The sequence below is a fragment of the Pocillopora verrucosa genome, chromosome 5 (genome assembly GCF_036669915.1).
Source record: "Pocillopora verrucosa isolate sample1 chromosome 5, ASM3666991v2, whole genome shotgun sequence".
NCBI lineage: Eukaryota > Metazoa > Cnidaria > Anthozoa > Scleractinia > Pocilloporidae > Pocillopora > Pocillopora verrucosa.
Window position 1 is genome coordinate 15,644,033 of NC_089316.1, and position 14,946 is coordinate 15,658,978.

At 34.9% G+C, this 14,946-nt stretch overlaps 1 protein-coding gene across 1 annotated transcript in view; it reads right to left on the reverse strand.

The window, feature by feature from the left end:
• Nucleotides 1-8,577, reverse strand: part of LOC131799832 (uromodulin-like) — a 36,929-nt gene extending 28,352 nt beyond the window's left edge. The window contains exons 1-4 of the mRNA XM_066166420.1: nucleotides 8,508-8,577; nucleotides 2,421-2,593; nucleotides 443-708; nucleotides 172-289 (exon numbers count right to left, since the gene is read on the reverse strand). Coding sequence (XP_066022517.1) covers nucleotides 172-289; nucleotides 443-708; nucleotides 2,421-2,490 — 454 coding nt within the window. The 5' untranslated portion in view covers nucleotides 2,491-2,593; nucleotides 8,508-8,577. The remainder of the gene's footprint in view (nucleotides 1-171; nucleotides 290-442; nucleotides 709-2,420; nucleotides 2,594-8,507) is intronic.
• Nucleotides 8,578-14,946: the final 6,369 nt, after the last annotated feature.

The window sequence follows — 14,946 nt, forward strand, 5'->3', positions numbered from 1 at the left end:
AATCTCTCTCTGGCCACCATTCCAAACTGTAGTTGGATATCAGCCGTTAGAGATCGGCCTTAGTAGCATTCCGTTGTAATACGCACTCCAAGGCCAAACGTGATATATAAATATGGCGGTTTAAATACTCCAGGATATATTGTGTTCTTATTGGTCTATTCTGTAATTAACCTTTTTCGCAATGTTCTCCTTCGAATCCAGGAGAGCACGAGCATCGATATCCCTTGATTGTGAAACCGGATTGACAAGTTGCATTATTTTGACAAAGTGGGCTTTTACCGCACGCGTTCTGAAAAGAAAAAAGAAAAAAATAATAAAGAAGGAAGATCGATGTATTGAATAATTGATACATGAATGAACGAACTTAAGTTTTGTTAAACGTCGGTTGTTTTCCACGATTCATCACCGAGTTGCTGAATTTGAATTATACCTTATATTTTACCTTTGAGCCTCGATAATAAAAATCAGCATTAGTTATCAGGTCAGTATCATTTTCAAGATGAGTGGCGTTATTCAGTTCACAGATATAACCGATTCCTCTAGTCTCTGGCTCTTTTTTGAAGTTAGCACTGACGCAGTTGTCGTTCATGTAGCAAAAAAGCTCACAGTGATCCAAGTCTTTGACGTATTTGGTTTCGATTTTATGGTTCATCAAACGTCTTTTAGCAAAGAAGAAGTAATCTGGAAACAGCATTGTGCGATCTCGCTCTGAAATAAAGCAATCAAAATATAACAAAAACAATTTTTTCTTTTCATACAGAAATGAACTCACGATTCCAGTTATTAAGCGTGCAAAATAACACGCTTGGTAAACAAAGAACTGTATCTCAATTAAACCATTACTACGGGAAAATGGAGAAAAATTGATACTACCTTCATTTGCTGACTTTTGTCTTTCTGTGAATATAAGTACTTAGGACAATTTTCCAAGTTTCAACTCCGCGATCAGAGATTTCCACATGATTTCAGCGGAGACTTCTATTTCGATAAAGTAGGTTAACACATAAAATGCTTGCGTAAAAGAAAAATTTGAATAAAGTTTATAATTGTTTTTTGATCAAGCTGTGCCCACTGTTATATCAAAATTTTGGAATATTTTGTATAATAAGGCACTAGGTAATTACACCCTGCCCCCTTCCCCACTGAGAAAAACTTTCATAACAAAAGAGAAACGAAAACAAAAATTGGTAGCAGCGATCATCACTTTTCTTTTGTGAAGACACAAGGCTTTTAGAGAGAGGGTTCAGTCTCTCTATTTTTCGGAGCGATATTATTTTAGGGGAGATAGGACAAAATCCGTTAAGAACACGATCCGTCAATCTTTTACTTTAGCTGTAATTTATCATAATTTTGAATATTTTGTGTAATAGGGCACAAGGTAATTAACCCCTGCCCTCCCTCCCTCCCTCCCAAAGTTTAAAAACAAAAACAAAAACAAAAATTAGCAGTAGCGACCATCACTTGTAAAGAAAGGATGTTTATAGAGCATTTCGTGTCTTCTTGTTTCCCCTGAACGATATTATTTTAGCGGAGATAGAACAAAAGCCGTTTAAAAAAGCTATCCGCAAATTTTTCTCAAGTTCCTCCTCTAATTCATGATCGATAAGTCATGAAAAAAAATCATTTTTCTTTATAAACCTTTTCACTTTCTTCATTACACAGGTCCTTGAAATTCAGAGTTTCTTACCCGAGTTTAAACGATCGCCTTTGGTTATTTAGATCGATTATCACAGAAGAGGAAATTTATGCTAATTTTCATTAAGACAGGCTATCGTTGTCAGGCATCACGCAGGAGATTCATATACGGGTTCAAGATGTTTCTATCGATAAATTCAGTATACATTGGGAAATTTGACTTTTTCCTGTAAAATAGTAAATTTAAATGAAGAAAGTCAAACACTATATTTCTCAAACAAAAAATATTGAAAGTACCAACAATTTAACGGTAGTCATGCCACCTGTTTTTGAGGTGAGTGCCTTTAAACTAATCCTTAAATATATTTTTGCTGACCTGTACTTTCTCTGAGACTTGCACAATATTCGATTTTAGCTTTTGATAGATAAGCTATGTTCATGGAAGAATATACAACAAAACATTGTAGGCATTCTTTAACATATGTCAGCACTGTTCTCTTGTAAACGAAGTAATTTGTATTTGCCAAAGTTTTTTGTCGTTTTGCATCTCATATCCAATTTTCTGAATAAAGAAACGATAAAACATTATTGTTAAATACCTATTTTTAAAAAACGAGTTCCAATCTTGGGTGGATGTTCAATGTCGGTTTTTGACTTAGTCTTCGCTAATTGTTGTAACTTTAAGTCTTTTTGTATTAGTAAAAGAGAATAAAGGAGATATATAAATAAGGTTGCACTCATAAGTGAATCGAAGGATAAAAAATGATTCGCCGTCTGCGACTCACCTTTTCCAAAAGTGAAGTTAGTCAATAATGCATTCCAGGCGATGAACATGAAAAATGAAATAAATTCCATGCCTTCTTCAAGGTAACGGTTTTCTGTTTCTATCACGCGCGTATGGCACAAGTTTTAAGTTGATCGCCAGCTCCCAGCAGTGGATTAAGCTTCCCAAATCGACCTGTCGTTATGAACGAAACCGTATTATGAAAATAAATTTTAAAAAAAGGCCTATAGCTGTCGGTTCTATGTGGACATTAATGCAAATGACGCAATTGGGTGTTATCCGCTTCGCTCGATGGAGAGAGTTAGATCTCCTAGGAATATCTTTAAATGTTAACGTACGTATCAGACAGTGAAATTAGTCCCCAGAACAACGTTGTAAAAATTTCGATCAATTTTTTGAAGGTCTAATTGACAGCGAAAAACCCCAGGAAAAGCAGATACTGAGACGTTAATTTCTTTTAAACTTTTTGATAAAAAGAATTTTCAAAATTTAAAAGATCAAGCATATTTTTCAGCATATTTGTTTAGCACATTTTTCATTCATTCCTACTAAAAGATAAATACCCTGCAAAATTTAATTGTATTTTTAATATTTGACGTCTAGCAACTTTGGTAACAATAGACATTTAATTAACAGAAAAGTCATGTTCCCGTTTCAAGCTCGCCTTAATTTGTCAGTTTTTGGAGTTAAAATACGCAGATATATTATTCTCATCAAACTTCGCTCCCTAAATCAACTGAAACAGGTGATAATAAACCTTAATACGAAGCTTTTTAGCGTGCAGATATCTCCCTCCATTAGATGTTCTTAAACTGCCCATAGAAGAACAAATGTACAAGGATTAAAAATCTCCATTCAGAAATTTCGGTTCTAGATGTGAAGTGATGACGACTCGACCTCGACAAGAACTTCAGAAGAGATGATATATTCTTACTAAGCGAGAAAAAAAATTTGCACATGTTTGTGGTTTTGAAAGTTAGTTCTCTAATTAAGAAAGGACTTTCATCAAACTGTCGCGCGATTTTACTTTGAAAACTTGCTCTGGCCTTGAGGAAGTCTTTGAGAAAATACTGACGATTCGTGTTGGAATTTACGGTGAATATTTACACAGCTCCATCTTGCGCGAAAGCCACAATGACCATAATTCACGGAAGTCAAACACACGCGATACAAACGATTTGCTCGAACCTCAAGGGCTTAAGAGCTACAATACAAATTCAAGTTGACAATGAGGACAAAAAGATTAAACAAAATGCGATGTAAATTTACGCTGATATGCCAAATACTTAAAAGCTGTTGCTAAATATTTTTTAGCATGACGGTTTTTAATGAGTCATCGACAGTGTAGTTCAAATAAAATAATGGCGCTGCAAATATGACTTTATTTTTTTCGTCATACACACTGTCTTGAAATTTGCTTACGTCCTTTTCGCATTACTAATAGTTCATTGAATTTTCCACTGTCTTGTCTCAAGAAACCTTAAATCAACTCGTGATAATGATTCGAAATTATTTCAAAAGATTCTACTCTTGTAAAATCGTTCGATCTTTTTCCCAGGGCTTCGTCACTACAAGTTAGACAAGAAGCACAACGTTTTGCGTCCCGGTATGATAAAATCATCCCGAAAATTTCTGCACGATGAAACATTTAGCCAGCTTCACGCACTCTGTGGGAGTTTTAAAACATTTTTTCTAGGCGCACTTTTAACAGAATTAACAATTAATTTCTCCCCTATTATTTAACATAGTAAATGTTTTGTTCGAGATGACAGACAAGGCAGATAACAGAAGCTATTTATGTCTTTTTATGAGCCACAAAATGACGTCTTTAATAAATTATCTCATATATTTTTCCAGCTTGCCTAATTCTTCGGTGGAATTTGCTCGAATTTTCAAGTTACGCTTATAATTGTTTAAGTTCTTATTAGATGTGATATGCCACGGAAAAATAGCTCAATAATTTCGATCTTCAATTTAATTAAAGAAATAAAACGTTGGAAAAATTGTGTGATCCACATTTCTAGTCCTCAAGTCTCTATTGTTTAAATTTCAATTGTATTAGTCTCGATGCACGAATGGTTTAATTTCTGAAATTGAAAACTGTCAAACAATCTTTAGAACTTATGTACGGACGAACATTTTTCAACAGTCGCTACATATTTGTTTTGTATCTGAGGCGAAGAACTGTACATAAATTTAAGAAAACGTTTCAGTAAAGAATAGTGAAATTGTTTCAAAGACAGCTTTCAAGACATGGGGTTTTGCCTTAGGGTTAACCCTAAGTTAAGAGGCTTGCATTTTTCAGGGAACTTATTTAGCGCCGCTCTTAAGGCCCTGTTTACTATTCAAATTGTTATCTGATAGTTGTCATTTAACGGTCGTCTGGTCTCATTCGTGTTTCCAACGATATCGAGAATATTTTATTTAGGCAGGCGATAAATTAAATCGTGCTATTTTTTGCAATTACGACTAGACCAAACTGTTCGACTGAAGTTCATGTAGACTTATTTTCCATCGATTACGATTCATCTTTCGTTAAATGTGATTCACTGGCGCCTTGAAACGAAGTAAGTAGGTGAATATGTAGAATATGGAACTAGCAATCAAGGAGATGCAGATGATAGAAATACAGAATATTGTGGTGAAACTTGCAAGATTTACTTTACGAAGCATCGTGTGTGTTATAGTCTTCATCCTGAACTTTTCATCTTACACTTAACGAAGGGTAAATTATGATTTTCCTGGTTTTTACTCAAGCATTCATGAAATAATTAGTTCGGGAAGTTAAACGCTGACTACCATACAATACTGCTTCCGTTGAAGGAAAACAACTCAAGGCCACTCAGAAACTGGCATTACATCGTCGTTTTATAATCGATAACAGAATCCTTGGAATCTTTTAGCCGTACAGCATTTAGGTTTTTAAAATCATATAGGAACATTAAGCAGCAGGCTCGTATAACTTCAAGGTGGTAAGACATCCAATAAATTTTATTCGTACCTTGAATTATGCGTTGCCTCTATTTCATTTTCTACGGTCTTCTTAAGGACAGGAGTCTATAAGGAAACGGTTGCTAAATCCTTTTTTTCCTTATAACTCTACTTTTGGTGTGCTGTCTTGTAACAAAATAAATAAAAAAAAAGAGAAATTGCAGGTTCCGCGTAACTTAACGAGCCTTCCGAGGAGATTACGGGAAAACGGAGAAAAATTAACACTGCCTTCATTTGCGGATTTTTGCCTATCTGAGAACATAGGTATTTAGGATAATTTTCTACGTCTCAATTCCGCGCTCAGAAATTTCCTCGTGATTTCAGCTGAGATAAAGGAGGTTAACACATAAAATGCTTGGGACAAGACAAATTTGAGTAAAGTTTTTTTATTGTTTTTGTTCATGTCGTTGTTACCGCTGCTATATTTTAAATTCCCAACTTTATGTATAATATGGGTCCTAGATAAATAGCTCTGGCCATCTCCCTCCCAAAAACGGTAAAAAAGGGAGATTCAAGAACAAAAATTGGAATCATCGAGCATCACTTGTCTTCTGTGAAGACACAAGGTTTGTAGAGAGCATTTTCGTGTGTTTTGTTTCTCCTGAGCGATATTGTTTTAGGGGAGATAGAACAAAAGCCATTAATTAAAGCTATCCGCAAATTTTTCTCAAGTTCCTTTTCTATTTCATGATCGATAAGTCATAAAAAAAATTCATTTTTCTTGATAAACCTTTTTTCTCTTTCTTAATTTTACAGGTCCTTGAAAATTCAGATTTTTCTTACTTGAGTTTACACGATCGCCTTTGGTTATTGAGACCGATTATCATAGGAAGAGGAAATTTATGCTAATTTCCATTGAGACAAGCCATCTTTGTCTGGCATCACGCAGAAGATTCATCTATGGGTTTAAGATATTTCTATCAATAAATTCAGTATACATTAGAAAATTCGACTTTTTCAAAGAAATAGTAAACTTTAAAAATGTCAAACACGATATTTCTCAAACCAGAAATATCCAAATAATCGGCAATTTAACGGTCGACAGATGCCGCCTGCTCCTGAGGTGAGTACCTTAAAACTAATCATTCAATATGTCTGTGCTAATAACTTTCTCTTAGACTTGCACAATACCAAATTTTAATTTTTAATAGATAAGCTATGTTTATGGACGAATATGCAACAAAACAATGTAACTATTCTTTACCATATTTCAGCACTGTTCTCTTGTAAAAATAATTTCTCTCAGATGGTTAAGTGCGATAAAAATGTGCTTCCGTACGATGCAGAGAGATCAAATTCCCGCCTAATAAATCACAGGGAAAAAGAATATAACATAGTGTAATACGTGCATGTTATTGAGAGAGGAGGGATGGGAATGTAACCATTTTCAATGAAGTCTTTCGAATTTACCGAAGTTTTTTGTCGTTTTGCATCTAATATACAATTTTATGAATAAGAAACAATTAAAAATTTTTACTAAATACCCTTTCATTTTTCAAATATGAATTCAAATCATGGCTGGATGCTGAATGTGGATTTTTGACTTCGTCTTTGCTAGTTGTTGTAACTTTAACTCTTTTTGTATCAGCAAAAGAAATAAAGGAGACATATAAATAAGGTTGTACTCATAAGTGAATCGAAGGATAAAAAATGATTCGCCGTCTGCGACCCACCTTTTCCAAAAGTCAAGTTAGTCAATAATGCATTCCAGGCTATGAACATAAAAATTAAACAAACTCCATGCCTGCTTCAAAGTAACGGTTTTCCGTTTCTACCCCACGCGTATGGCGCAAGTATTAAGTTGATCATAAGCTCCTAGCAGTGGATTAAGCTTCCAAAATTGGCCTCTTTTTATGAAAGAAACCATACTATGAAAGTCAATCAAAACATAAAAAACAATTCAAAATTCTTGGAGCTATCAAGTCTATGTGGAAAGTAATAGAAATGTCGCAGATAGATGTTACCCGCTTCCCTCGATGGAGAGAAGTGGGTCTCACAGGAATATCTTTACAAGTTAACATACTTATTAGACATTGAAATGAGTCCTTAGAACAACATTGTAAAAATTTCGATCTATTTCTTTAGAACGTCTAATTGACGGCAAAAAACCCCCAGGAAAAGCAGATATTTAGACGTTAAGTTCTCTCGGACTTTTTATTTAAATTTGACAGATGAAGAATATTTTCGGCATATTTATCCAGCATATTTTTTAATTCATTCCTATCGAAAGATAAACACCTTGGAAAACTTATCATGCTTTTAATATTTGTCGTATGGCACGTTTTCTAATAATAGACATATAATAGAAAGAAAAGTCATGTTCCCGTTTAAGTCCACTTTCATTTGTCAGTGTTTGGAGTTAAAATACGCAGACGTGTTATTTTCATCAAACTTTGCTCCTAAAAATTGTCTGAGAGAGTTTTAGCGCACGGATATTTACCTCCACTAGGTGTTCTTAAACTACCCATAGAAAAACGAATGTCCATTCAGAAATGTTGGTTTTAGATGTGAAGTGACGACGACTCGACCTCGACAAAAACTCAGAAGAAATAATATATTCTTATTGAGCGAGGAAAAAAATACGATTTTTGACAAGTTGGCTAATTAACATTTACAAGCTGCTGCTTATCCTCATCTTATATAAAACAAAAATCCCGATAATTGTTGAAACCCTTTGTTTATCTGCTAAGTCCAATAACCAAAAGGGCAAGAGAGATTCAAACATAAAGTTTCCAATGAATAATCCTTTCTAATACATCAAACATTTTGGACGGAGTTGAAACTTCAGCGACCTTTTGGTAATTTTTGTGGTAAACCGAGCAACATATTGTTTACCAGAGCTTTCGTGTTGCATAGAAGATAGGTTCAGTTAGTAATCCCCGAGTATTGATAATCTGCTTTCGTTGAAAAAACCCTACGTTAGTTTGCTTTCAAAATCGTACCATATCCTTATTTGAGAATGAAGCCGACCTTTTTCTTTTGGTATGTAGAATTAAAGGAGCCGCGGGTAAATATCCTTTTCGTAAAGAATATGGATTTTCCAGGGAAAGTATTACTCAAATAACCCATCAAAGTTTTCGATATCATCAACTCTTACCTCTCAAGATGCAAAGCTCTTTGGTCCCTTACTGCTTTCGAGGTAAAAGTGCTTTCTTTTATAACAATATGGTAGCTATGGTTACCATAGAAAGACCTGGTTTCAAGCCAAAACGATGATTAACTTTAGAAAAGAACTTCCTTGTTCTCTCTACAATGTCACTGAACCATGACATTAATTAAACAATAGTTACCACGATCACGATCTCAAATTTTGCAATAAGCGTAAGTTTCGGCCGGTAACGTTGACAAATTATCATTATGAAACACCATATTCGGTCTAAAGTAGCTTTTAAACGTTGTTTAAGAAGATTTCCTTCAAGTTCTCAAATAATCCGGTGTTTATCTAAAGAAACTCCACCGTGTGACAAAAAAGGATCGCTAATGAAAACTAATACGGAAAGGATGTCTTTGACAAGGAAATATTGCCAGCCTCAAGAAACGTTAAGCTTTCTGTTGCATAAGCTGTACACAAAAGCTCTAAACATACAATAACACTCTTATATTTGCATCAATCAAAAGGGTCCCACTCACAGTGTATGGAACTTCTTTAAAAAAAGTAGGGACCGAGTAGATTTTTACTGCCAGGGAAAACTGTATTTTTTTTTTCTTTTCGCCTTAAGAAATGTTGCACTTTTTTGTGGTTTTGAAAGTTAGTTCTCTAATTAGCTAAATATTTTTTAGCTCGACCGTCGAGCAGTTTTTAATGAGTCGTCGACAGTGTAGTTCAAATGAATTATAGGCGCCGCAAAAATGTCAATTTTTTTTCGTCATACACAGTTTCTCGAAATTTGCTTCAGTTCTTTTAATATTACTCACATTTAATGAATTGTACACTGTCTTGTTTCATGCAAAGTTAAATCAACACGTAAAAACGACTCGAAATTATTTTAAAAGTTCCTATTCATGTAAAATCGTGCGCTCTTCTTCCTAGGGGTTCGTCACCACAAGTTAGACAAAAAGCACGTTTTCCGTCTGCATGGTAAATCATCCCGACAATTAATTTTGTGTAGGATGAAACATTTAGCCGGCTTCACGCACTCTGTAGGAGTTTTAGAACATAGTTGAGGCGCACTTTACCAGAATAAACAATACATTTTCCCCTTTAATTAACATAGTAAATGTTTTGTTTAAGATGACAGACAAGGCAGATACCAGAAGCTGTTTATGTCTTTCTATAAGACACCAAATGACCTCATTAATAAATTATCTCATATTTTTTCAGCTTGCCTAATTCTTCGGTGGAAGGTTCTCGAATTTTCAAGTTACGCTTAAAACTGTTTAAGTTCTCATTAGGTGCGATATGCCTCTGAAAAATAGCTCAGTAATTTAGAACTTCATTATAATTAAAGAAATAAAACATTGGAAAAATCGTGCGATCCACATTTCTATTCCTCAAGCCTCTGTTGTTTAAATTGCAATTGTAGTAGTCTCAATGCACGGATGGTTTCTTTTCTGGAATTGAAAACTCTTTAGAACTTAAAGCAGTCGTTACATTTTTATTTTATATCTGAGGCGAAGAACTGTGCATAAATTCAAGAAAATGTTTTAGCAAAGAATTGTGACAGCTTTCAGGACATGGGGTTTGCCTCAGCTAAGGCGTCCGCATTTTTCAGGTAACTCATTTAGCGTCGCTCTTAAAAACTTTAGGGTCGCTCTTAAACTGTCAACTGTTGAAAATACTTTATTTAAGCAAGCGATAAATCAAATCGTGCTATTTTTGCAGTTATGTATGGACCAGACCGTTCCGGCGAATAAAGTTCATGTGGACTTATTTTCCAACGATTACGATTCATCTTTCGTTAAATGTGTTTCATTGGCGCCTTGAAACGAAGTAAGTACGTGCATATGGAATTAATAATCAAGGAAATGCAGATGTTAGAAATACAGAATATTGTGGTGAAACTTGCAAGATTTACTTTGCGAAGCATCGTGTGTGTTATAGTCTTCATCTTGAACCTTGCATCTTACGTTTAACAAAGGATAAATTATGATTTGCCTGGTTTTTAATCAAGCATTCATGAAATGATCAGTTCGGGAAGTTAAACACTGACTGCCAAAGCGATACTACTTCCGCTAAAGGAAAACCACTCATTTATAACTCCTCAAAGCCACGCAAAAAATAGCATTACATTCGTCGTTTTATAATCGATAACAGAATCCTTGGAATCTTTTAGCCATCACGGAAACATTGCAGCATTGAGGTTCTTAAAATCATGTAAGAACATTAAGCAGCAGGCTTGTAGAACATCAAGGCGGCAAAACATTCACTAAATTTTATTCGTGCCTTGAATTATGCATTGCCTCCATTTCATTTTCTACGGTCTTCTCAAGAACGGGAATTTATGAAGAAACGGTTCTGTGGTTTTTTCTCCTTATAACTTTACTTTTATTGTACTTAACCAGCCCTCTGAGGAGAATACGGGAACATGGAGAAAAATTAATACTACCTTCATTTGCGGATTCTTGCCTATCTGACTCACTCATTCATGCCCATCATGCCGTGTGGCACGTAGGGCGGCTTTGCCTATCTGAGAACATAGGTATTTAGGACAATTTTCCATGTCTCAATTCCGCGCTCAGAGATTTCCTCGTTATTTCAGCTGAGACATCTATTTCGAAGAAGGTTAACACATAAAATGCTTAAGGAAAAGACAAGTTTAACTAATGCTTTTAATTGTTTTGTTTTGTTTTTTTGATGCCGCTGTTACCGCTGTTACCGCTGTTATATCTTAAATTCCTAATTTTTTGTAATATAAGGCCCTAGATAATTAACTCTAGCCCCGACTCCCTCCCAAAAACGCTAAAAACAACGATGAAACGAGAACAAAAATTGGTAGCATCGATGAACACTTGTCTTTTGTGAAGACACAAGGTTTCTAGAAAGCATTTTCGTGTGTTATGTTCCTCTGAACTATATTATTTTAAGAAAGACAGAGCAAAAGCCATTAATAAAAGCTATCCGCAGATTTTTTTCATGATCGCTAAGTCATGAAAAAAATATTCATTTCCCTCTATAAACCTTTTTTCGCTTTCTTCATTATACAGGTCCTTGAAAATTCAAAGTTTCATATTCGAGTTTACATGATCGTCTTTGGTTATTTAGACCGATGATCATGGAAAGAGGAAATTTATGCTAATTTTCATTAAGGCAAGCCATCGTTGTCGGTTACTGACTTAGTCTTTGCTAGTTGCTGTTACCTTAACTCTTTTTGTATCAGCAAAAGAGAGTAAAGGAGATATGTAAATAAGGTTGTTCTCATCCTTGAATCGAAGGATAAAACTTTCTTCGCCGTCTGCGACTCACCTTTTTCATAATTTAATAATGCATTCTAGGCTACGATCATGAAAAATAAAATAAATTCCGTGCCTGCTTCGAGGTTACGGTTTTCTGTTTCTACCCCGCTTGCATGGCATAAGTTTTGAGTTGATCACCACCTCTCATCAGTGGATTAAGCTTCCAAAATCGACCTGTTTTTTATGAGCGCAACCGTTTTAGGAAAGCAAATTAAAGAAAAAAGCTTGCAGCTGTTAGTTCTATGTGGAAATTAAAGCAAATGATGCAAATAAATGTTATCCGCTTCGCTCGATGTAGAGAATTGGGTCTCTTAAGAATAATTAATTATCTTTACATGTTAACATGTATCAGACACCGAAATCAGTCCTTAGAACAATATTATAAAAATTTGTGCGTGTGGATATCTCCCTCCACCAAGTGTTCTTAAACTACTCAAAACTCCCTTTATTCTCTTGGAATCTGACGACCGCCTTTTTGCATATCGTGTCTATAACAGACGCATCCGGTCTTGTTGTAAACATATCTAAGAGGGCTATGACAACCTGTTTTCCTTGTTTCCGATATTGTCTGTAATCAAAAATTGTGTCTGTGAATAGTGCTCTTTTTTCTTGAGAGGGATTATGAAATAAAGTGGGGCATTCCTAATCTCAGCCACGTTGCGTTAAAATAATGATAAGGTTAACTAATATCAGAAGAAAACTTTGAGTCATTATTTTCCCATATTATTTATCAATTCTATGATGCACAACGGTCGTGGTGGTGGTGGTGGTCGTTAATCAGAAATAAGTTAAATTCCTTTTCCCCGACAAGTTCAAGCTTGATCGATGATTGTGCGAGATTCTCCGAGTTTTCTTTGCTTTGTTTCCTGACCCTGAGTTTAATTATGAACATATTTACTTTTATATCTAAGTAAGAAAATGGTTTGAGTTTCATGATCAAGCTTATGGTAATTTCTTACGTTAGTGATGGTTGATTTACATGTCCTCACATGTTCTCTAGGTTCCAAGGTCTTTAACACACTGACAGTTAGGCCTTCTTTGGTATATGCATTCTTCTAATTGCGGATAAGCTTCATGGTAAACAAGGATGTTTATGGGGATAATGGGGAATTTAATAATTTATTAGGTCTAATTACCACTATTCCTACTCTAACCATTATTGTCTTCCAGATGTGCCCTGGCGTTTAATCATGAAGCACGATAGATGGGCGCGCGTAGATAATTTGTCTTCTCGTTCACTGCACTCACTCGTTAGTGTTGGACACGAAACAGGAAATTCCAAATCTACAAGGAACCATCTAATTTTTTGTTTATTATTTAAACATCATATGCATTTACTCACAAAAATAGATTCAACAAACAACCTTGGATTGAGAAAAGTAAACGCACTTTGCACCAAAAAAATTTTTAACATTCATCTTCAAAAAAAAAGACAAAAAAAGGAGTTTATCGAGGATTATTTTCTAAATAACTTAGCTAAGAAATTTTTTGCATGAGAGTTTTTATGAGTGAAAAAACAACTTCGATCACTTCCCCTTGAGTAGCATCTACATCTGGATGTGTAAATCATTATAACGTTCAATTAAAAAACTACAGGTACTTAACGCGAATGACAAAGGATTCTCGGAAGGAATGTAAATTTTTTCTTCAAAAAAATGCTAAGGGAGCAGACTGATCGCTAAAGTTCAAAATATGCGAAAATTTTCAGGACTACTACGACTTTGTAGAAAATTAACGACGATTAACGACTTTGTAGAAATTAAATTTCTAACACACCAGGTTCATCTCCAAAAAACCCGAAAGCTAACTACTATATGTAAAGTTGCAATGTGATGGAAAATTGAAACAGATCGAGTTGCCAAAATCTACTTACCAACAAAAACTTAAAATAGAAATGAAAATAGACTGGCACATATTCTGGCTTCTTCATTTCATCTCTTTATACTTATGGTGCATATCGTTAAGTCGAGCAGGGCATTCTTATGAATTCTCCGGAGCGATATTATTTTGGGGGAGATAGGACAAAACCCGTAAAGAAAAGCGACCCGCCAATCTTTTTTCAAGTTTCTTATATAAGTCATGGTGCAGAAGTTATAAAAAAATTGCATTTGATAATCAACTATGGCTATTAAGACCGGTTATCATGGAAAGAGGAAATTTATGCTTAAGCACATTGACACGTGCCATTGTTTTTTCCCGAAAGATAAGTAAATTTAAAACGAAAGAAGTCAAACATTATACATCTCTGACGGAGAGTAGTCAAGTTATATTTTCCTTTTAATTGTCTACAGATGCCACTTGTTATGTGTCTCAGTCTTTGTGAATATAAGTGGGGTTCGGCAAAAACTATTTTTTCCTGTTGAACGTGGCTCTTTTCTTTACTCCGTTTATTTTGTAACTTTTTCTCTTTCTGTATACGTATCAGCGAAGAGAATGAAAGTGATATATGAAATAAGATTGCACTCATAAATGAATCGAACGATGGAAAATGATTGGCAGTTTTACAATCACCTTTGCCAAACATCAAGCAAGTCATCACAAGCTACGAATATGAAAAATGCGAAAAATTCCATGTTGGCTTCAAGATTACGGTCTTCTATTTCTATCCCCACGTATGCCGCAAGTTTTAGGTCGATCACCAGCTCCCAGCAGTGGCCCTAGGAGCCCAAACCGACCTATGGCCTATTTTTATGAAGAAAGCGTCTTATGGAAATATATTAAATACATTATTTTGTCACTTTTATCCTTTCTGTATCAGCGAAGAGAATGAAAGTGATATATGAAATAACATTGCACTCAAATGAATCGAACGATGGAAAATACATGAAACAAAGCGTTCAGCAGCTGTCAGTTCTATGTGGGCATTAGCGCAAATGGTTGTTTTCCGCTATGCTCACTCCATATTCTTAGGATAACAGATGCCTAAACGTTGAAGTTTTATTGGACTTTTAATCCAAATACTTTCAAAATTTGAAATATCAAAAAATGCATCCCGTGCATTTTTCATTCATTCCTACCATAAGATAAACACCTCGCAAAATTTATCGCGCTCGAATGTTTGACTTATAATTATTTTTTTAAACAACTTTGGCAATAATAAACATAAAATTAACAGAAAAGTCATGATCCTGTTTCAAATATTC